General features: G+C 42.8%; 1 protein-coding gene across 1 annotated transcript in view; it reads left to right on the forward strand.

The window, feature by feature from the left end:
• IKZF3 (IKAROS family zinc finger 3) overlaps positions 1-21,845 on the forward strand; it is a 114,766-nt gene extending 92,921 nt beyond the window's left edge. The window contains exons 7-8 of the mRNA XM_062175069.1: positions 7,314-7,430; positions 21,142-21,845. Of these exons, the coding sequence (XP_062031053.1) occupies positions 7,314-7,430; positions 21,142-21,845 (821 nt within the window). The remainder of the gene's footprint in view (positions 1-7,313; positions 7,431-21,141) is intronic.
• Positions 21,846-23,884: the final 2,039 nt, after the last annotated feature.

Here is a 23,884-nt window from a genome sequence, read left to right on the forward strand (position 1 = left end):
TTTTCTGTCTCTGTGGATTTACATTCTCTGGACATTTCAATGTAAATGGAATTATAGACTATATGGCCTTTTATTCTGGCTTCTTTCACTTAGCATGTGTTTAAGGTTCATCCATGTTGAAATGTGTATCAGCTCTTAATTCCTTTTTTGGCAGCATAATAGTCTGTTGTATGGATTTACCACATTCTATTTGTCCATCCATCAGTAGACATTTGGATGAGTTTTTTCCCTACTTTTTGACATGATTGGCTGTATTTTTTTTTTCCCTGAAAGTAGGGAGAAAAATTTGTAAAGAATACTCCAAATTCAAAATTATTGATTTTGAAATAAGATCACCACCTTACTCTATTCCCACAACCTTTTACATGAATTTAAAATTAGGTAACATAATAAAAGAAACTTTTCAACTGTCTCCAATGGTGTTAGGTGATTCAGGAAATGCTAAAACACAGAGGTTGAGTTCATTTGCATTTCATGCAGTGGTTTGATGGATAAAAAAATAAAGGGTTAACAAAGTCAGCAAGTTTTGATTTTTTGACAAATATGTTGTAATGGTGGTTTCAGATTACAAAATGTGTAAAGTCACAGCTTCATCAAGTGTAAATACTGCATGCCAGTCAATATATTACTCTTTTGTTTCAAACAGTTCCTGTAATTTTCCTGAGATCCAAAGTATAAAGAATGTTTAATATAATATAAACCAGTCCTTTAGTTATTGCCACTGCTCTGCATGTGGTTTTCATTTCTGGTGTTTTTTTTTTTTTTTTTTTTTTTTTTTCTTAAAATTGAGAGTGCAGTGTGGGCAAATGTTCCATTCCAAGTCTGAGCAGTACAGTATACCTTACACCTTCATCCCTCACCTTTAAAGTGGTGATGCTCCATCACTACTGTGGAGGCGGCACTTGTTCATCAAATCTTTATTGTAAATTAAACTGTAGCATCCTGTGAGTGCCAAGCTTTGGGACAAACCTTTGTGGATGCAGATGGAAAGGCCTTGTACTAAAGACTAGCCTGCAAAAGAATATAAGTCATGGGTGACAGCATTTCTGGCCTTGACAGTCATTTTCTTTTACTGAGATAGCATTTGTGGAATTCTCTCTGTGTTAGATTCTGTTTCAGAACTATGTAACCCACCATCCAATAAGACATTTGATCTATTGATACAATACAAAGGGCTAATAGAAACACTGTAATGTTGCTGCTTCAGTCCAAGTTTCTATACCAGATATCATGAGCTACATTCTCAAAATATTCCAGTTTTCCTATCTTAATGGATTATTCATGAAAAGAGGAAAAAATATAGATGATGTGGACTTCATTGTCTCATTAGCTCGATCCTTATTCCAGACAGGGACCAACAGCTGGTATAGAGATTGATTTAGCCTCATTTCACACTTATGAATTCTTACAGCAGGACTTATTTTTATATAACAGTGAGCTCTAGCAGCAGTAAGATTTTTAAAGTAATTGAGTAATTATATTTGATTCTGAACCTAGGAGTTAGATCCTTTCATCTTCATTCTCATTGGTTCAGTTTAGCTAATGTAAACATAATGATTTCAGAATAAAGTTATGTTTTACCAACTTGTATTTTTGCCAAAGGAAAAGTTTAAAATATATGTCTATGTTCCCAACTAATATAAGAAGTGGCATTCATTTTCCTTGCTCCAAAGGGCAACAGTTTTATAAAAGTTTTTTGTGAGATCCTGCATCCATCTCTAATAGCTGTCTCTTGGTAGACAATTATTATTGCATAATAACACCCCTTTGTTTCACTCTCTATTAGCTACTGACTGACCACACCATAGAGAAGACAGGAAGCAAAGCCTCTTGTTTAAGCTCCATTTAGCACTCCAAGATCTAATGAAGGATTTTGAACAAAAACAAAAGACAACACATTACATAGTTAACCTTACAATCACTTTGAGATAGAAATTGCATAATGGAAACAGTTAGCTAAAAACTATACTAGTAAGACTTGTGCAGAGAATAAAGGTAGGAACCTATTTTTGTGATTTTAATTTTGTGTTACATTTTGTTGTTTACTTTTTTCAACATATCTTTAAAATCACTTTGCTAATGAATATTGGTACATTCACTCTGTAGCAAGCAAGTGGCACAAAGGAAAATTGATCCAGAATTACAGTTCTACATCTCCTGTGCTCTATCATGAACCACATGTGCAAATTGTTCCTTGCCACATCCCATGTAATGTACACCCACCCCTTGCAACATTAAACCGCCAAACACTACCCAGGAACGGATTTCCTATTTCATCATGTAAACCCATTATCTTGTTCCCTGACTCTCTTGCCAAACTGGTTTCCCTCTACTTGCGTTTCTGAGACATGATGTGGCAAGATAACAAGTCTAGACTGTATAGACAGTTGGGCCCTAAAATTGGGACAGAGGACCAAAGCCACAGTCCCTTATTTTTTCTTTCCTGTGCACTACCTAAACTCCATTGTAATTCCAAAGAGACTGTGCGACCACTAAGTGACTCTTTGTGTTTCAAAGGGTGACCAGTATTGTATATCAGCTGCAAACAGTTGCAAGGCAAAAAGCTGGCAGTTTAGGAAACAGAATGAGAGTGCATCATATTCATTTGAAAATGAGCCTTTGAGGCCAGTGCTGTGGTGGAGGTTAAGCCTGCAGCACAGGCATCCAGTCCTAGCTGCTGCTCTTTTTTTTTTTTTTTTTTCTTTAAAGATGTATTTATTTATTTGAAAGTCAGAGTTACACAGAGAGAGGAGAGGCAGAGAGAGAAAGAATTCTTCCATCTGCTGGTTCACTCCCCAGTTGGCCACATGACTGGAGCTGGGCCGATCTGAAGCTAGGAGCCAGGAGCTTCTTGCAGGTCTCCCATGCCGGTGCAGGGGCCCAAGGAATCGGGCCATCTTCTACTGCTTTCCCAGGCCATAGCAGAGAGCTGGATCAGAAGTAGAGCAGCCGGGACTCCAACTGAGGTCCATATGAGATGCCAGCACTGCAGGCGGCGACTTTACCTGCTGTGCCACAGCACTGCTGGCTGGCTGCTGCTCTTCTGATTCAGCTCCCTGCTAATGGCCTGGGAAATCAGCAGAAGATGGCCCAAGTCCTTGGGCCCCTGCACCCTACGGGAGTCCCGGAAGAACCTCTTGGCTTCTGGCTTTGGATCTGCTCAGCTCTGGCTGTTGCAGCCATTTGGAGAGTGAACCAATGGATAGAAGACACTCTCTCTGCCTCTCAAATAAATAAATAAATCTTTAAAGAAAAAAAAAGTGAGCCTTTGTCTAAGTTGGCAATTAGAAAACACAGTTAACTCAGTGAAGGTGAGTTAACAAATATGTCTCATATTTGCTGTCCATGAATGAACTCTCCGTTTTTGGTTTTTTTTTTTGTTGTTTTTTGTTTTTTGTTTTTTTTTTTTTTTTTTACAAATGTTAGGTATTTGGTCACTCACTTACTGTGTAAGATTTATGTGGAAATGACTGTCAAGACTAGCTTGATGGGTAACCAGGAATAAAAGCTGATGTTATCTCAGAAGTTGCCATTTAGTGACATGCCCTCATTATGTTTATTTAGGTCAATGTGTCCATGCTTCAGCATCCTCACAAATGCAGAGGATGTTGATTACGTGTCCCCAGGAAACTGTTTGTTGTCACTGATAGAGACTTAGGTATAATGTAGACTGTGACTGCTGAGAGGCCAATGGGAAAACTAGACTGGCAGAATAATGCATGGATAGGTCCCAGGTAATGATTTGGCCATGAGAGCCAAGAGACTGATAAGAATAGTGGTAAGTGGAAATAAAAGGTAAAAATTCCAAGAGATCTGGTTTTTATTTTCATTTCACTGTAAGTCTTTTTACTAGTAAAGATAGGGTCATTTGGATTTAATCCTCTTAGAATTGCTCCAACCAGAATAAATGTTACTGGTCAGAGCATAAACTTCACTGCCTTTCTCCTGCTGCTAAAAAAAAAAAACAAAAAACAACAACAACAAAAAACCTCCTTGTAACACCCTCAGGAACTTATTTCAGATTCCAGCCTGTGTCTTTCATCTCTCTACCCTTGGGGCTTTGGGTAGTGCCACATCTGGTGGTGGTTTGTGTGAAAGGAAATAATATATATATAATAGTTTCCTGTTTGGTCATTTAAACCTATCCCTTTGCTGGACAGAATTTGACCCACTTCACTCAACAGTGGTGTCCTGTCCAATAGCTGAAGTGCTAAAGTTGCAGTACTCCACTAGTCCAAAACCCAGAACTTTATTCTGGGCCTCACAATAGCTGTTAACAGTTTAGACTCTAGGCTCTGATTTATTTCTGTAGAGCCTAGGATTATTTTTGACAAGAAATTTACTGGTAAATATTATCACTATCACCATCCTCTTCTCTTACTCACTTTTGGAGCCAGGTTTCATTTTATTCTTGAATTTAAAAAGAAAAAACTGGCCGGCGCCGTGGCTTAACAGGCTAATCCTCCGCCTTGCGGCGCCAGCATACCGGGTTCTAGTCCCGGTCGGGGCGCCGGATTCTATCCCAGTTGCCCCTCTTCCAGGCCAGCTCTCTGCTATGGCCCGGGAAGGCAGTGGAGGATGGCCCAAGTGCTTGGGCCCTGCACCCGCATGGGAGACCAGGAGAAGCACCTGGCTCCTGGCTTCGGATCAGCATGATGTGCCGGCCGCAGCGGCCATTGGAGGGTGAACCAAAGGCAAAAAGGAAGACCTTTCTCTCTGTCTCTCTTTCTCTCACTATCCACTCTGCCTGTCAAAAAAAAAAAAAGACATATAGTCTTTATAAAAAATAAAAAATAAATAAATAAATAAATAAAAAGAAAAAACTGAACTTTATAATGTTTTGTATAATGGCTGGCTGAACATTTTTAATTTTTTTAATGCCATTAATAAAATGAAAAATAGTTAGTACTTTGAATTCTCTGTTTCTAATTCAGATTTGGGTCTCATCCTGGTCATACTTGATGTCTTACCCTGGAGGGCTTTCCCTTCAATTATTTCCTTCAAAGGTGGCTAGTTCTCTTTTTTTGGGGCATGTCCATTTATGGTACTAAATGTCTAGGAGACTGTGGAACTGGTGACATTAGTTCTTTGTATCAGAATCTTTTTACCCAGCAAACACATCATGCTCTTCAGTTACAGAATGAGCACTGACAACTTCCAGGCCTACATATATGAGTATTTTGGAGGAAAAATTCCATTCTGTAATCATCACTGGCTTAGTCCCTTAAACTAATTTCAATTTCTTCTTTCTTAGCAGAATTAGAAATGCATGGATATTTCATTTTAGTTTAGACCTCCACAAATACTTATAATAAAACAGAAATGTTTGTAGCACTGCAATATGTTTGCTTAGTGCAGGAGAGAGCAAACCAGGCCCACAGGCAGCAGTTTATCTTTTTTAAGGGTATGAGGCAGAATTAATAAAATAAAACAAAGGACAGAGACTTTGTGTGTCCCACACATTTCAAATATTAACTATCTGACCCTTTACCAAAAAAAATTTTTTTTGCTAATACCTGGCTCAGGCTAGCTTCAAGTGTTAAAGTTTCAAACTTTAGAACAGTTGGTTTCTCTTTAAACTTTAGAGATGACATCTTACTGGATACTGTCTGCTGTATCAAGGTAAATTGTGCTATGAATTAAAAAAATTTTTTTTGCTTTCATTTCATTTGAAAGGCAGAGAGATGGAGAGATCTTCTATCTGCTGCTTCACTCCCCAAATGTCAGCAAAAACCATGGCTGGATCAGGCAGAAGCCAAGACCATGGAACTTCAGAACTCCATCCAAACCTCCCATATTGGTGGCAGGGATTTAAGTACCTGAGCCAACATCTGCTGCCTCCCAGGAAGCTGGACAGGGAAGCAGAATAGCCAGGACTCAAACCAGGCACTCTGATATGGCCACTCTGAATTATACTCTAAGGGCCTGTAACATTGGCACAGTGGGCTAAGCTGCTGCCTGCAACATCAGCATCCCATACTGGAGCTCCTGTTTGTGTCCCAGATTCTCCACTTCTGGATCCAGCTCTCTGATAATGTGCTTGGGAAAGCAGTGAAAGATGGCCCAAGTACTTGGACCCTTGCCACGCACTTGGGAGACCCAAATGGAGTTCTAGGCTCCTGGCTTTGGTCTGGCCCAGCTCTGGCCCCAGAGGCCATTTTGGGAGTGAACCAGCAGGTAGAAGATCTCTTTTTCTGTCTCTGTCTCTCCCTCTTTCTCTGTCACTCTGACTTTCATAAAAATAAATCTTTAAAAATAAATAAATAAAAATTATACAGATGTATTCTAATTCTCTATTCTAATTGATTATATATTGGTGCTGTTCATATATTCTTCTAGTGGTTCTCAATTCTGGCTTCATTTTAAAATTATCAGGGGACTTTTGAAAATACTGTTGCCCAGGCCCCTGTATCAGTGATCCCAATTTCATTGCTCTGAAAGGGGAGCCGGGGTGTAGGTATTTCTTATTTATTCTTTAGGTGATCCTAATATGCAGGCAGGTGTGAGAACACTGGCCTACTGCCATCCAAAGATCTTTTCCAGGACTGACAATTTAGCCCATGATCTTAGGCAATTTTTATTCATATTTTTCATTAGAAAAATAATAGCAGTACATTATACAAATTGTTCTTTAATTTCAAGACAGAAGTGTTGCTCAGGGAAATTTTAACTGAGACAGTTTTGAAAGAACAGCATATGAAACAGATAATGCAGGCCCAGAGAAATAGAATATGAAAGATAGGATCTGAGAGGAGCATGCTGACAAAAAAAAAAAAAAAAAACCCTCAGAATTTCAATACACAAATCACTGAGTAGATTTTTTGCTATCTGGGTGAGTGTATCTATTTTCAAAAGTGCTATTAACATAAACAGAACAGTAAATCTGGGGCACCATACTTTTTTTTTTTTTCTTTTCAAAGTTGTTAAGAATTATGTCAGTCTGCAGGTGTCACACGCAGTTACTCAGAATCAGAAAGGACGCTGAAGGGGGTTAGAAGATCTCCATCTATCTATCTTTTTGCAACCAACCACGTCCAGGCTGTTTATTTAATACTTCCTCTTGCTAATGAAGGTGCTGGTTGGGGATGGGTTGGGCTTTCCCATCTCAGCATAAGACTGCAAGATTTGAATGTGCCCTGTTGTCGGCTTCACTGACCACGGCAGGTACCTGGGCAAGAATCTCAGTAGTACCAACAGGTAACAATGCAGAGCGCACAGAAGACCTCGGACACTTTTCTTTCCAGTTTATTTCCTTTTCTCCCTATTTACCAATGTGTTCTTTTTCCTCTCCTTTTTTCATTTTTCCAAACCAGCAAGTGTGGAGGCAAGACACATCAAAGCAGAGATGGGAAGTGAAAGAGCTCTCGTTCTGGACAGATTAGCAAGCAATGTGGCAAAACGAAAAAGCTCAATGCCTCAAAAATTCATTGGTAAGAATGCAAGCCTTTTTCCTGCTGCTGTTAGCAGATAGTGTGAATTAGCTAACAGGTTATTACTACACAGGCCCTTACTAACAATCTCTTAAAATAAGGTAACTGGTTTTCCATTTTACTTTTATTCTTGATAAATTTTGATAGCACTAACAAATAGAACAAAAGATGTTAAAGAATCTTAATGACAGAAGATGGAAGCATTGGGTATCCAATTTCCTAAATGCAGGTTGGGTTAAAAATGCTTTTCCTTCCTCTTTATAGTGAATGATATGTGTCGCATGAGAGAGTTTATGCAATCTACGCCAGGAAGATGCTGGAGATAGCACTTTTGTAATCTTTTGTAATTGTATTGTACAAGTAGGTTCTGCTAGTGTGCTCAAACTTTTTTCATGCTCTAACATACTGCCTTATTTTTCTTAAGTTTGAGAATTGGCTTTAAGGCAAAATGGTTTGGGAGGCAAACAGATTTAAATAACAATGTTTGATTCAATCATGTGTCTTATTAGCATTAATTTTTATGCCACTAGTTTTCACATTGTCAAAAATAAAGCAGGATGAAATGACTAAAAAATGATTATATTCATTAAAGTGTCAGGGCTTCCAAATGGAAGATATTTTGCTGAATTCTCCCAAATGTTTACATATATGTGACTGTGTTGTTTAAAACAGATTTGTATTAGTGAAAAAGGCAGCTGAATTAAAAGTTTCAATTTTGTTATAAAGTAATTTATAACAAAAATTATTTGAACAAAATAATTATCACATGAAAATATACCTCCTTCAACACCAACATATTTTAGAAACCTGCCAGTCTCCTTTTCCAAAGACCCTTGCCTGCTATTGATTTCTTCCTTCAATCCTTTTTGTGTTTATTCTTTTCAATATCCTTTACAGATATTAAGTGCCTGGTTTTAAAATCTGGCTAAATTTTATTCTGGTTGAGATATTTATACAGCAGACATTCTATGTGACCTATAGAGATATGTTAAAAGAACCCAAAATAATTTCAAAATTATCTAACTTGATATTTCTGCTTATTCATTTTATTTTGCTTAGCTGAAAGGTTTTTACACACCTTAGTCACTTATGCCTAAATTGTGTCAGACTAAAGTTGGTAGATTTCAGCCTAGGGAGATCCCCCTCTTCATTATCCCCTCTTCTTATGAGAACCACCATGTGGCCTGTAGTGACACTTCTATGTAGAGTTTAGATATAGTGGACCAAGTGTGATTCCAAGACTTTGTTCTAAAACATTGCTCATATATCTTTAAGCATTATTTATGTGAAGGCTGAAGTACAAAAGGCTTGGATCATTTTTGTATGCTAAGACTATATGTTAATTTAGAGAAAGTTTTGACCCTAAAAATGTCCTAAGCTGATATAGGGGGGAACAAAGGGAAAGATGGGCAAGAAAAACAATGTAAAGTGACTTAATTTCAGTCCAGTTATGGTCAATGCGTTTTGGTGTAAGAGAACTAAAATTTAAGAAAAAATACCTAGATCTTATAGTTGCCCTAAATGTGTAGTTGAGCTGAAGCTCTACTTACTATAATACAAGTTGGTTTGGCATGTCCGTGTGTTTAGAAACTCATATAATCAGATCCAAGCCATTTTGCCTATTGCTTCAGGGATCCATTCTATTGAAACCATGAGATTTTCTTTCTTTCTTTCTTTTTTAAGATTTATTTATTTATTTGAAAGTCAGAGCTACACAGAGAGAGGAGAGGCAGAGAGAGAGAGGGGTCTTCCAGTCACTGGTTCACTCCCCAAATGGCCGCAGTGGCCAGAGCTGTGCCAATCCAAAGCCAGGAGCCAGGAACTTCTTCCTGGTCTCCCACATGGGTGCAAAGGCCCAAGGTCTTTGGCCATCATCTACTGCTTTCCCAGGCCATAGCAGAGAGGTGGATCAGAAGTGGAGCAGCCAGGACTTGAACCGGTACCCATATGAGATGCTGGCACCACAGGTGGCGACCTTACCTACTATGCCACAGCACTGGCCCAAATGAGATTTTCATTCCTTCACTTCCAGACTAATGAGGGGCTCTGATTTTGTGGGTGCTGGTTTATTTCCTGAACCATCATGTTCTCTCTGTGCTTGACTCAGAAACCTACTAGAGTTGGCTCTTGTTCAGTTGAGCTGAGGTAGCAACTTCAGGGATTCAAGGCACAGAATGATTGAGAAGATTTTATTTTATTATATTTTGATGAACTGTCTCTGAAGCCAGAAGGCACAGGTTCTGATTCTAACTCTGTCATTTCTGAACTCTGTGTGTCTAGAAAATCCCAAGTCCTTTCTGGACCTCTGTGTTTACTCATCTGTGAAATGAAGAGACAGCACAGGAAGTCTTCTCCCATCTATAGATCTGCGATAGCTAAGAAAACACATCTGAAGCAGCAATTATGAATACTACTTTTTTTTTTTTTTTTGACAGGCAGAGTGGACAGTGAGAGAGAGAGAGAAAGGTCTTCCTTTTTTGCCGTTGGTTCACCCTCCAATGGCCGCCGCGGTAGTGTGCTGCGGCCGGCGCACCGTGCTGTTCCTATGGCAGGAGCCAGGTGCTTCTCCTGGTCTCCCATGGGGTGCAGGGCCCAAGCACTTGGGCCATCCTCCACTGCACTCCCTGGCCACAGCAGAGAGCTGGCCTGGAAGAGGGGCCACCGGGACAGGATCGGTGCCCCGACCGGGACTAGAACCCGGTGTGCCGGCGCCGCAAGGCGGAGGATTAGCCTGTTGAGCCACGGCGCCGGCCTACTTTTTGTTTTTTTAAAGCCCATGTGCATAGTTCAGTAATTTTTTTTCTCAAGGCTGCACTAGATATGGTGTTTATATTATAAACCATATCATGTATTTTAGGTTTTTTTCCTAAGGAAGATGTTGTTAAAAGTGGACTTCTGAAAAAAACTATTATGAAGCAAGCATTTAGCATAGGACTGAGAAGCCTGCACCCCACATCAACATTCCTGGGTTGATGCTTGTTTGCAGCTCCTGATTTTAGCTTCCTGCTAATGCAGATCCTGAGAGGCAGCAGTGATGGCTTCAGTAACTGGGCTCCTGCCACCATGGAGGAGACCTGGATTGTGTTCTTAGCCCTGGCTGCTCTGGGCTTTTGGGGAGTGAACCAGCAGATGGGAGTTCTCTCTGTCTGTCCCTCTTTATGTCTCTCTGCCTATCAAACAAACAAATAAATAAAAATAAGTAAATAAATAAAAAATTTGAAAAGCAGTTTCATTAGCTCAACATTCATCTATTTTACTTAGGAAAGTACTGTTTTTTCATTTGCTGGTTCATCCATACATTCGTCATTCAAATGGCTAAGTGCTCTGTCATGAACATGGTATACTTGTTCATGGGTATTCACTTATATCTTAAACCTTTGTTGAGAGATTTTTTTTTTTTAATTAAAGAAAATTGCTTGACTCATTTGACTGAATCATGCTTAGCACTCGGTCCATTCTTGGCTTCCTGACCTCTTGAATTGTGAAGGTAGCTTTTCCAGGTCAGCTTTTCCTGCTGAGTTAGAGATCATAACCTATGGTAGCATTAGAAGTGAACTGAGGGGGCCGGCATTGTGGTGTAGCAGGTAAAGCCACTAACTTTGGCACCAACATCCCATATGGGCACCAGTTTGAGACCTGGCTGCTCCACTTCCAATTCAGTTCCCTGCTAATGTGCCTGGGAAAGCAATAAAAGATGGCCCAAGTACTTCGGCTCCAGCACTCATGTGGGAAACCCAGAAGAAGCTCCTGTCTCCTGGATTCAGCCTGGCCCAGCCCTAGCCATTTTGGCCATTTGGGGAGTGAACCAGCAGATGGAAGATCTCTCTGATGCACCCTCTCTCTCTCTAACTCTGCCTTTCAAATAAATTAAATAAATATTTAAAGAGAGAGAGAGAGGGCTGGCACCACGGCTCACTTGGCTAATCCTCTGCCTGTGGCGCCGGTACCCCGGGCTCTAGTTCCCGGTGGGGACACCGGATTCTGTCCCGGTTGCTCCTCTTCCAGGCCAGCTCTCTGCTGTGGCCAGGGAGTGCAGTGGAGGATGGCCCAAGTGCTTGGGCCCTGCACCGGCATGGTAGACCAGGAGGAAGCACCTGGCTCCTGGCTTCGGATCAGCTCAGCGCGCTGGCCTTAGCAGCCATTTGGGGGATGAACCAACAGAAGGAAGACCTTTTTCTCTATCTGTCTGTCTCTCTCTCTCTTTCTCACTGTCTAACTCTGCCTGTCAAAAGAGAGAGAGAGAGAGAAAGGGAGGGAGGGAGGAAGAAGGAAGGAAGGAAGGAAGGAAGGAAGGAAGGAAGGAAGGAAGGAAGGAAGGAAGGGAAAAGAAAAAGAAACTGAGGAAGAGGGATGTATTGGAGTAAGTCTAAATACATTTTCTTTTTTTTTTTTTTTATTTTTATTTTTGACAGGCAGAATGGACAGTGAGAGAGAGAGACAGAGAGAGAAAGGTCTTCTTTTTTGCCGTTGGTTCACCCTCCAATGGCCGCCGCGGTAGGCGCGCTGCGGCCAGCGCACCGCGCTGATCCGATGGCAGGAGCCAGGTGCTTCTCCTGGTCTCCCATGCGGGTGCAGGGCCCAAGCACTTGGGCCATCCTCCACTGCACTCCCTGGCCATAGCAGAGAGCTGGCCTGGAAGAGGGGCAACCGGGACAGGATCGGTGCCCCGACCGGGACTAGAACACAGTGTGCCGGTGCCGCAAGGCGGAGGATTAGCCTATTGAGCTGCGGCGCCGGCCAAGTCTAAATACATTTTCAAACACAACAGCATCCCTCTATTAAAGAGTTAAGTTAAATAATTGCCTAAGGAAAAGAAAAAGAAACTTTTTTTCTAATTCTTTAAGACATTTTATATTGTTCTGTGTCAAATAGGATATAAATGGACACTCTATCTGCCTTTCAGATAAATTTTAAAAATAATTGAAATTTTTAAAAATTCTGTTCAGTTGTTCTTGTCAAAAGACAAGAAGACTTTCCTTTTAGCATCCTAACCCTTTTAAGGGTTTTCATTTCTCTGAATCTTGTCCTTCTGTTAAAAACTTGTTTGTTCTTCGAGCTAAGCTACCTCAAATGCTTAGCTCAAAATGGAGACCACATTTTTCTGCCAGAGGAAAGAGAAAAATGATTGCATTTCTGCATATTTGTTTTTCCTGATTTTCATTCTTTCCCCCAAAACAGGTTATTCAGACCTAGTGGTTACCACAGCATCTCCTTAACTATTCATTTTACATACCACTTTATTAAAGGAAGTTTTAATGTGGAGAAGAGCATGAGAAAAAATCTCACTCACCCCTAGTAAAGACGTCAGTGAGGTTTTAACACTTTAGCACACACTGTTGCTTCTCCCTGTGAAGTAGTTAATGAGAAATAGCGTGCTTTGGTTAACAGAGTGACAGGAAACAGCTTGATAACCTGTATCTGAAAGCATGAAGGACCTTCTCCCACCCCTTCCCAAAAGCCTGTCATCAAGTATCCCATAAGCCTTACAAGGCCATAGCATTTTGGGAGTATTAGGAACCACCCATGCATGCCCTTGTATCAATGGCAGGAGGATCAGAGATGGAGGAACACAGCTGGCAGGCAACAGAGCAGGACTAAACTTACATTTAGAAGGCACTGCAGCCAGAAGAGAGGTCACCCAGCACCCACAGCAGGCTGTCCTGTGTGCCACAGGAGGTGCCTTTTCTGCCAGGAGTGAGCCCTGCTGGAAGCAAAGCCCGTTGAAGGGAAGTTGTCCTCCCTCAAGGGTTTCTTTCCTTGAGAAAGAACCGTCTCCCCTGCGACCCAGGTGCCTCCCAGAGGACAAAGACTTCTGCATTCTGCAGTATGGCCTTTAGCAGGTGGCTGCTGTCTATTCTCACTCCTCCTTCCTGCTGCTTCTTGCTTTCTGGCTCCTGTTTTCTTTCTCCTGGAGAGGTGTCTATAATTTAGACCCGTGTAAGTTGAGACCAGAGCCGTCTTGATTGTTGAATATTCCATTTCTACTACTTACCTGCTTTGGGGTGGGTGGAGGAATGATATGTGCTTGCAGTAAGGATAAGTGGTAATACATGCAGGAAACTACACGGAGTAGCAGCAAACACATTTAAGTGATTTGAGAAACTTAAATACCTAAAGAAACCTCAATATTTCATATTATCCTATCATGGTGATTATAATATTGAATTTTTTAATTTTTCTAAAGGTCAAATAGTTTACCCTCTTCAAAAAATTTTTCAATGATTCCTCAGTGCAATGAAATCCAACCACTCAGGCATTCTGAGCCTACCACAATTTGTCTCCAATCTGTGTTTTCTTTTTTTAAAAAGATTTATTTATTTATTTGAAGTCAGAGTTACAGAGACAGAGACAGAGAGACATAACAAGAGAGAGCAAGATCTTCTGTCTGCTAGTTCACTCCCCAAATGGCTGCAATGGCTGGAGCTGGGCAGATCCCAAGCCAAGATCCAGGAGCTTCTTTCAGGCATCTCACATGGTTGTAGGGGCCCAAGGACTTGCGCCATCTTCCGCTGATTTCCCAGGTGCCTTAGCAGGTAATTTGTGCCCATATGGGATGCTGGCACCACAGTTGACAGCTTTACCTGCTACACCACAGTGTGAGCCTTGTGTTTTCTAATTTATTGTTGTTGTTATTATTATTATTATAGTTTGAGAAACAGAGAAAGAGCTCCTATTTGCTGATTCATTGTCCCAAATGCAGGCGACAACCTGAGACTGGGCTGGGCCAAGGCAGGAACTAAGGACCCAGTCCAGGTCTACAACATGGGTGGTAAGGACCCAGGTACTTAGAGCCATCACCTGCTCACTACCAGTACCCACATTAGCAGGAAACAAGAACTGGGGAGCCAGAGTCAGGACTCTAACCCAGGCACTCCAGTGTGGTCTGCAGGCATGACAATCAAATTCTTCTTTTATTTATTTTTTTTAAGATTTTATTTATTTGAAAGGCAGAGTTAGAGAGAGAAGGAAAGACAAAGAGAGAGATCTTCCATCTGCTAGTTCACTCCCCCAATGGCTGTAATAGCCAAGACTGGTACAGGCTGAAGCCGCGAGCCAGGAACTTCTTCCAGGTCTCTGATGTGGGTACAGGGGCCCAAGCACTTGGGCTATCCTCCACTGCTTTCCCAGGTGCATTAGCAGAGATCTGGATTAAAAGAGGTGCCCCCTGCATGGGAGACTGGGAGGAAGCACCTGGCTCCTGGCTTTGGATAGGCGTAGCGCCAGCCGTGGAGGCCATTTGGGGGTGAACCAACAGAGGGAAGACCTTTCTCTCTGTCTCTCTCTGTCTATAACTCTACCTGTCAAGTAAATAACTAACTAACTAAATAAATAAAGAGGTGCCCACATAGGATGCCAATGCTGCAAGCCACAGCTTTAACCCACTTAGCCACAATACCGGTCCCACTACCAAATTCTTGACTATTGGGCCAAATGCCCACCCCTACTTTTTTTTTTTTTTTTTTTTTTTTTTGCCAGGCAGAGTTAGACAGTGAGAGAGGGAGAGAGACAGAGAGAGTTATAGACAGTGAGAGACAGGGAGAAAGGTCTTCCGTTGGTTCACTCCCTTAATGGCCGCTACGACAAGCGCTTCGCCGACCCGAAGCCAGGAGCCAGGTGCTTCTCCTGGTCTCCCTTGCAGGTGCAGGGCCCAAGCACTTGGACCATCCTCCACTGCCTTCCCGGGCCACAGCAGAGAGCAGGACAGAATCTGGCGCCCCAACTGGGACTAGAATCCCGGGTGCTGGCGCCACAGGCAGAGGATTAGCCAAGTGAGCCATGGCGCCGGCCTACCCTTACCTTTTCTTTTTTTCTTTTCTTTTTTTTTTTTTTTTTTTATTTTTGACAGGCAGAGTGGACAGTGAGAGAGAGAAAGACAGAGAGAAAGGTCTTCCTTTTGCCGTTGGTTCACCCTCCAATGGCCGCCGCAGTTGGTGCGATGCGGCCGGCGCACCGTGCCGATCCAATGGCAGGAGCCAGGTGCTTCTCCTGGTCTCCCATGGGGTGCAGGGCCCAAGCACTTGGGCCATCCTCCACTGCACTCCCTGGCCACAGCAGAGAGCTGGCCTGGAAGAGGGGCAACCGGGACAGGATCGGTGCCCCGACCGGAACTAGAACCCGGTGTGCCGGCGCCGCTAGGCGGAGGATTAGCCTATTGAGCCGCGGCGCCGGCCCTACCCTTACCTTTTCTTTTACCATTTCAGCCAACTAGACCTTTATGTTGATCACAAGGAACTACTACTCCCACATCTATGTAATATTTTCCCACTACTGTGCAGTCATTCTTTCCAGGTTCTTGGGGCACCCTCTCTCACAGCTGCCTTAAAAGTCCACATTGTCCACATCCCCCACCCCGGTTCTCTGCTCCATTCTCTGTCTGCCCTCCTGGCATAGTTAGTAATCAGCTCCTTGTTGTAGATATGACTGTCTCTACCACCATGACTACCATCACCACCTCTGGCTACAAGGAGATTTTAAAGGAAAGAATACATGAATATTTGCCCTATCTTATGTGTAGCACATTTGAAGGGTGGCCCATAGTTCTATCTCCACTTTCTAGCTACTCTATACTGCATTCTATCACATAGCATTGAAGGTACTGATTTGTAATGAAACTGTGTAAATCCTGTTTCTTCTCTACTGGATTGCAGTTATGCTTGTATTCCTCAAAGCATCTAACAAGGTACTGAGCAAATAATAGTAGATCTACCACTTTTTGAGTGCTTACACATGTCAGGTACTCTGTTAAGCACTTTGTAGACTTCACATCACCTCTGGACATCAGAGACACTTTTTGAATGCCTGTGCTGGCCCATGTGGCAAAAGTGATTACAACCACTTAGCCCCCTTTTGACTGCTTATAGGAACCACCTCAGTGGAGAATCTGAAGTCACTGCTTGTGGAGGGAACATGCAGCTATGGGCAAAATAACAGCCAGGAAATGACAGTTAACACACACACACAGACACACACACATGCACACACACACATATATATATACTGAGATATGTTGGGCTCTTGGGTTGCATCCCAGTTCTCCATTCACCAATGGGTGACCTTGGAAATTGAATCAGACCAGTTGTGCTTTGGGTTCTTCATCTGACTGAGAGATGAGAATTTGAAAGGGCTGATCAAATGAGACAGTCTTCAAAGTATATAGGACAACACTGTGTATACAGAAGAGGCTTGATAAAAAGCAGCTATTATTATTAGTGTCATTATATATTGAATATAAGGCACAGTGCTCATTACTGTGAAGTTTTACACCAGAAGTAAACAGATTCGGGTGGTGGATTTTGACTGTTGATCCTGAAGACAGGTGTGAGTTCACATGCTCAGTTAAAGCCCCTTTTAGTTTCTAGTCTGTGATTCTGCACTTCCCAGTTGGCAGTTAGAAGCCAACAGCCATATGCCCTCACCACATTACATCAATTCAGGTCAAATGGTTTCTCGGTTTAGAGTTACCAATGCCAAGATATTAGAGGTTTTTTTTTTTTTTTTAATTATAGGTAGGGAGTAGCCCAACCAGGCAGCCCTGTTTTCTAAACTTAGAACTTACTGTTGTATTTTCACTGGAATAAGACCTCTAATTCAGCCTGAAGCTGGTACAATGAATCATTCAAAGGTGTGATGTGTGTGATTTGACTAGAGGCTGGACCAGTGGCTCTGTGCAGGTTAGGAAGCAGTTACACTCTTGTGGTTTGAGTAACCTTTTTTTATGAGTGTGTGACTAAAGAAACGTGAGCTGTTGGCTTTTCAATTACTGTAGCTTACCCCTTCTGAGTTTCATACACATTGAGTCATCATGTCTACAGGTGACTGATAATCATCTGCCGTGCTTGAGTTACCGTAACTCTGAGGTGAGGGGATCTGATGATTGCAAGTTGCGTGCACGTGAAGTTCTGAGGTTTGCCCATCCTCTTAACAATGAGTGATGGTCTGTATTAACCACAGAACTCAGTCACATAATTCCAATCATCCAGGAGTTTATTTTCTTCTGAATTTTTGCCTCTTACAGCTTTAGCATTCGGCTGTTTTCTGACATATGCTGCAGATGGCATAGATAGTTGAAATTGTAGGCCTGGCTAAGGAAAGCAAACTCCTAGGAGAAAGTATAAAAACAGAGTTTTCTGATATGCCTACCCCACCCTGGCAACTTTCTGGAGCCTCTGGGTTAGGCAAAAAATGAAAAGGTTCTCAAGGACCTCTGCTATTTAGGGAGTTGAGTAGAACTAGCCACAGTAGAAAAATCATCTACTTTGAAAAAATGAAACAAACAAACAAAACACACACACACACACACAGAGCAACCAAAATACATTATATCTGTGTCACTTTTAGGGAAGTGAATGTCTGGGACTTTAGCTTTCTTTCATGGCATCATTCTTCCAGATGGCCTTGGTGAAGGATATATCCAGTCTTGGAGGTGAAAATAAGAGCCATTGATTACTTTGGCCAAAGTCTACATTTCTGTTATTTCTTACTGAGTTGCTAAAACAGAGGATTTTCTTTGCATATGTTTTCCTCTTGGGAATTTGTCTAGAAACTATCAACTAGGCCCTTAAGGTGGGGAGTAGGGGAGGGCAGATACAGAACAAATCCATCTTATTGGATTAGACCTTTTAGCTGGTCTTCTGGCATCAATTTTTACTGTTTTGCTCCATCTTACACCTTGTTACTACATTGACCTCTAGCCTTTCTTTCTCAAGGGTGTATGATAACTGTTCAAATCCAAGTCCTATGATTGGTCATTCAGAACACAGATCATTTGGTTCTACCAGGCGTAATTTTTGTTTTCTGTTTCCTGAAATGTGGAATGCAAACCAGTAGGAGGCAAAAAGGGCACTTAAAAACCTTGAACCACATGACAAGAAAATAACTTTCTTTTCAGTTCTCTTTCATTCTCCATGATGACACCAAGGAGAGAAACTTGGGCTTAATTTGATGCCAGTTGTCTGTAGCACCAGTCTCACACTGGGTACACTCTGCTTTTAACAGAGAGAGTGGGACCTTAGTCTCAGGTACTCACAGTAGTATCTGATCAAAATCTAGTAAACTACGATGTTTCATTGTCTATTTTTCTTTCTTTTAAGATCTATTTATAGCCGGCGCCATGGCTTAACAGGCTAATCCTCTGCCTTGCGGCGCCAGCACACGGGTTCTAGTCCTGGTTGGGCGCCGGATTCTATCCCGGTTGCCCCTCTTCCAGGCCAGCTCTCTGCTATGGCAGTGAAGGATGGCCCAAGTCCTTGGGCCCTGCACCCGCATGGGAGACCAGGAGAAGCACCTGACTCCTGGCTTCGGATCAGCGCGATGCGCCGGCCGCAGCGGCCATTGGAAGGTGAACCAACGGCAAAAAGGAAGACCTTTCTCTCTGTCTCTCTCACTATCCACTCTGCCTGTCAAAAAAAAAAAATCTATTTATTTTATTTAAAAGGCAGAGTTACAGAGAGAGGGAGAGAGACAGGAAGGGAGGGAAGGAGGGAGAAAGAGAGAAAGAGAGAGAGAGAGAGAGAGAGAGAAAATATCTTCCATCCTCTGTCTCACTCCCCAAATAGCCACAATGGCCAGGGTTGGGCTAGGCCAAAGTCAGGAGCCAGGAGCTTCATCAAGGTCTCCCACATAGGTGGCAGGGGTTCAAGGACTTGGGCCATCTTCCACTGCTTTCCCAGGCACATTAGCAGGGAACTGGATCGGAAGTGGAGTGGCCAGGACTTGAACCTGTTATGCCACAACACCGGCCCGAATTGTCTTTATTTTTCATAATTATCTTTTTGTGGCAAGTGATTCTGGTTTTCCATTTATGTCAGTGATAAAAAGTTTCCTTAAAAAATAATTTATTTTAGAAGAAAAAAGAAGAAAATGTGAATTGATTCAAAGAAAGAATAAAACCACTAGCATTTACCAAGTGTTTTCTTTGAGCCAGACACTGTTGTAAGCACTTTCCAGTGACCCTATGAGGTAGATACGATTATTATCTCCATCTTACAAGACAAGTGAGCCTAGACAAGTGAATAACTTGCCCAGAGTCATGCAGCTGGTAACCAGTGGGGCCAGCATCAGACCCAGTCCCTGATGTGTGGATGTTACGGACTGTGAAGGAACAGTGAAGTCCGAGAAAAACTTGGCCTCGTATCTCTCGATATGCGTTAGTCAGACTCTCTTCCCCATACACGTCCTATACAGCCCACCTCCCTGCCTCCATTCGTTCTCCCCCTGACAGCATCTCCTCCTGCATCTCTGAAAACTCAGATCTTTACAAGTTCGTCAAGACCCTTAGCAAAACTGAGATTTTCTGGAAGTGCTTTCCCTTCCCTGAGTACTCCTGAAGTTTTGCATTCCCTTAATCCTTAAATATACACTTTATACCAAATAGTCTTGCCTTTGTCTAGACATTGCATTAAAAAAAATGAAAAGCAGCAACCACCATAGCCTCCCTTTCAACTCCTGTCTCATCTTCCATACTTTCTTGTCCTTGTCTGGCCACTCAGCCCTGAGCATATCTCTGCAGACCTCGTCCCTGTCTTCCCATGGCCAGAGAACCTCTGTTTTCTAACACCCACACGCCCTGACACTGGCTGAACTCTGTTTTCAGAATTTCTCAGCAGTTGACTTGAGAAGTGGGAGAGGGTGACCACAGATAAATTTTTGTAGTTACATGTGAATTAGGTCCTAATGGTCATGTGTGCACTAATGATACATTTTTAAATTTTTTAAAAGATTTTATTTGTTACTTGAGAAGCAAAGAGAAAGGCCTTCCATCCATTGATTCACTCCCCCATTTTGGCACAACAGCCAGAGCTGGGCCAATCCAAAGCCGGGAGCAAGGAGCTTCTTTGGGGTCTCTCACAAGGGTGCAGGGGCCCAAGCACTTGTGACATCTTCCACTGCTTTCCCAGGCCATTAGCAGAGAGCTGGATCGAAAGAGGGGCAGCTGGGACACGAACCAGCACCTGTATGCAATGCTGTTGCCGCAGGTGGAGGCTCAGCCTACTACGCCACAGGGCTAACCCCATGATGGTACATTTTTTGAGCAAGGGAAGAGTAACATGCTTGAGGGAAAGGATGGGGTCATGATCGCCCCTCAAGAAATGTTCTCTAAAACTTTCTACCTTTGAAGCTCTTTTGAAAAATCTCGGTCAGTCAGGTGACTGGTGAATATGGGGAGTAGCAAGCTGCAGTTTTTTGGGCTATTTTCTCTACCCCTGTAGCTATTTAAAGAGCTGCTGGCTGAGGCTAGGCGCTGAGCATCCCCACTGTTTGCAGCACTTCCGTCCCCCTAGTCACCTAATATCGCAAGTAGATGATAACAAACATGGTAAGCATTTGGGAGTTGACTATGTCTTAAGCATTCACGAGCAATAGAAGTACAGAGGCCCGGTGCACCCAACCCCTCCCAGCCTCATCCTAGGGTTCTTTTGCTTCTCTAGGGTTTCTCTCTGACGAGCCTTGGGAGTGCCTCATAATGAGGCTTCTACCTCTTGACCTTGCTGCCCCTCCCTTTCACCTTCTGGCTTTACTTTGGCCATCCAAACATGTTGCTGCTGACCAGGGATCCCTGGGACTTCAGCGCCATAGAAGCCATTCTCTCTGGATGGCTGGTCTTGTGCAGCAGGCAGCTATGCTTTCTCACTCTTTTGAGCACTCTGGAAAACAATTTGATAAACTCTGCCCTTGTGTTGTTCTCTTATAACCCTTTCTTCACTCATCCCAGGTGAGAAACGCCACTGCTTTGATGTCAACTATAATTCCAGCTACATGTATGAGAAAGAGAGTGAGATTATACAGACAAGGATGATGGACCAAGCCATCAATAACGCCATCAGCTATCTTGGCGCGGAAGCCCTGCGTCCCTTAGTGCAGACACCGCCTGCTCCCACCTCTGAGATGGTTCCAGTTATCAGCAGCATGTATCCCATAGCCCTCACCCGGGCTGAGATCCCAAATGGTGCCCCCCAGGAGCTAGAAAAGAAGAACATCCACCTGCCAGAGAAGAGCCTGCCTTCGGAAAGAGGCCTGTCCCCCAACAATAGTGGCCAAGACTCCACGGACACTGACAGTAACCACGAAGAACGCCAGAATCACCTCTATCAGCAAAATCATGTGGTCCTTCCTCGGGCCCGCAATGGGATGCCACTTCTGAAGGAGGCGCCCCGCTCTTACGAACTCCTCAAGCCCCCTCCCATCTGCCCAAGAGACTCCATCAAAGTGATCAACAAGGAAGGGGAGGTGATGGATGTGTTTCGGTGTGACCACTGTCGAGTCCTCTTCCTGGATTACGTGATGTTCACCATTCACATGGGTTGCCACGGCTTCCGTGACCCTTTTGAGTGTAACATGTGCGGATATCGAAGCCACGATCGCTACGAGTTCTCATCTCACATAGCTAGAGGAGAACACAGAGCCATGCTGAAGTGAAGGTCTGGCCTCGGAGGCTGTGCCTGAGTAGGCAGCATCATTGTAAAAAAAAAAAAAAAAAAAAAAAAAAAAAAAAACTGATTAACCTCACCTAACAGATTGCTTGCAAAGCACACTCCATCCCAAATGCCTTTTCGTAGCATTTTCATATCCAAGGGGCCATGATCACATGGAGAGCCTGAGAAACACTGTCTTCACTCAGAAATTGTTTGCAGATCTATTATGTTGTTACTTTTATGAAACCTTTATTTTCCCATCACGGGCTTGAATTTTATGGGATCTAGAAGCCAAAAAAGTGTTTGGTCATTTTCTTTTGCAGCAATAGAGCCGGCCATTCACGGGAGTTTGCTGCCAGTTGGAACAGTCCCCGTTGTGCCATGTGAGGCATTCTTTCTGAGCTATGTCAAGCAGATGTGGAAAAGCCTTTCAGTCACAGCCCAAATCCACAGAGACGAAGAGCTGACCTCGCCAGGAAGCACTGCCCTTCTGTACTTGACCCAAGGGGCTGCCACATTTGGGTGTCATCTCTGCATCCCAAACTGTGGTCCAAGAGCAAGGAAAGGACAGCGACAGAGTCAGGATCTGTCACCAGCAACTGAGGACCCCATGCAGGCGAAAAAGCATACCATCTTTGCTGCCATGTTCGCCACTCCCCACCCTGCTCTCCAGTGAAAAGTTGGGCTGCTTTGGATTTAACCACTGTCTCTAGGAGAAATTCTCTTACCAGAAGAGTTGATGGTTTTAAATCGAGACCATCATTGAAACTCCAGAAAGTTACCCACTGAGGATGATGGTATCTGTTTCCTTTGACCAGCAGAGAAATGACGGGGGAAGCAGCGTAGCAGCGCTAATAGGGAAAAAAAATAGCAACTACCTGAAAGTTGTTGGTGGCCTCCATGGAGTGTTGGTAGATAGACCCAGAGCAGACTTGTCAGTGTTTTGTTTTTCCCATAGGAAAATAATAAAGAATAACAAAAGTATAGCTTAGCCTCCTCCCCACAGGATAGACTCCACACAGGATAGACACTTTGATGAGCTCAGAGCTGAGCTTGGGCATGAGGTGGGTGTAAGGAGACACCTCTATGATTAGTTCTCCTTGGTCAATCGAGTTTTGGCTCTTCCCCCCACCCGCACCCCCTTTTTAAATGGAGCTGCTGAATTCCATGAAAATCCCTGAAAGTCTGAGCTTGGTTATATAGATGTATCAGTCACCTTTATCACCAAGAACGGGGACACACTCTCAGGGAGAAGTGCTGTGGTAACTGCAGAATTAGTGCCGGAATAGGAGTCACACAAAACGTGCTTGCTAATTCCATATTCGCCACTAATTAGCTGTGTGACTTTGAGCAAATCACTTAACTCTTAAAACTAAGTCTCCCGAGCCATAAAATAAGAGTTGGATTGAGACTTTCCCTAAGGTCTTTTCCAACTTTAAATGTATATATAATTATGCAGTAACCACAAGTTATTTTTTAAAACTCTTCATGTATGAGTATTAAGCAGAGGAGTATATATATGAATATATGTTTCACATCTCTTTGATGTGCAAATGTTAGTGTGTTAAGTTTTTCCTTTAACCACTGAGTTGTGAATGTGAAAAAGATGGTAGGGAGGAACAAAAAACAGGAAGGTATTTTGATCTTACCCCAAAGTGTACACACAAATTGGCACCTGCAGCTGCTTGCCAAAGCAACCCCCCCAGCTTTTTTTTCTTTTTTTTTTTTACCTTTTTAACAACTTGTGTTAGGGAAAATAAATTCTGCTTCCAGGGAAAACTTCATGGAGCCTATTTACAAATTAAGAACATGCTTTATGAATATTTCTACCAGAGCTGAGAATTCCAAATTCCTGGTAGATGAGTGTTTTATTTCTAAAGGGCTTATGCATTCGGCTCAAAGTCAACTCATTTATGTGCTGCCAGGAATGAAAACGTCCCACCTCAGACTGCACACATGGCTTATGCTTTTTTGTGGCATAGAGTCTGTCTCAGGGAAAAAGGTTTTATGAAGTTCTATGGCAACAGTCCCAACATGTTTGAA

The sequence above is a fragment of the Lepus europaeus genome, chromosome 18, assembly GCF_033115175.1.
Source record: "Lepus europaeus isolate LE1 chromosome 18, mLepTim1.pri, whole genome shotgun sequence".
NCBI lineage: Eukaryota > Metazoa > Chordata > Mammalia > Lagomorpha > Leporidae > Lepus > Lepus europaeus.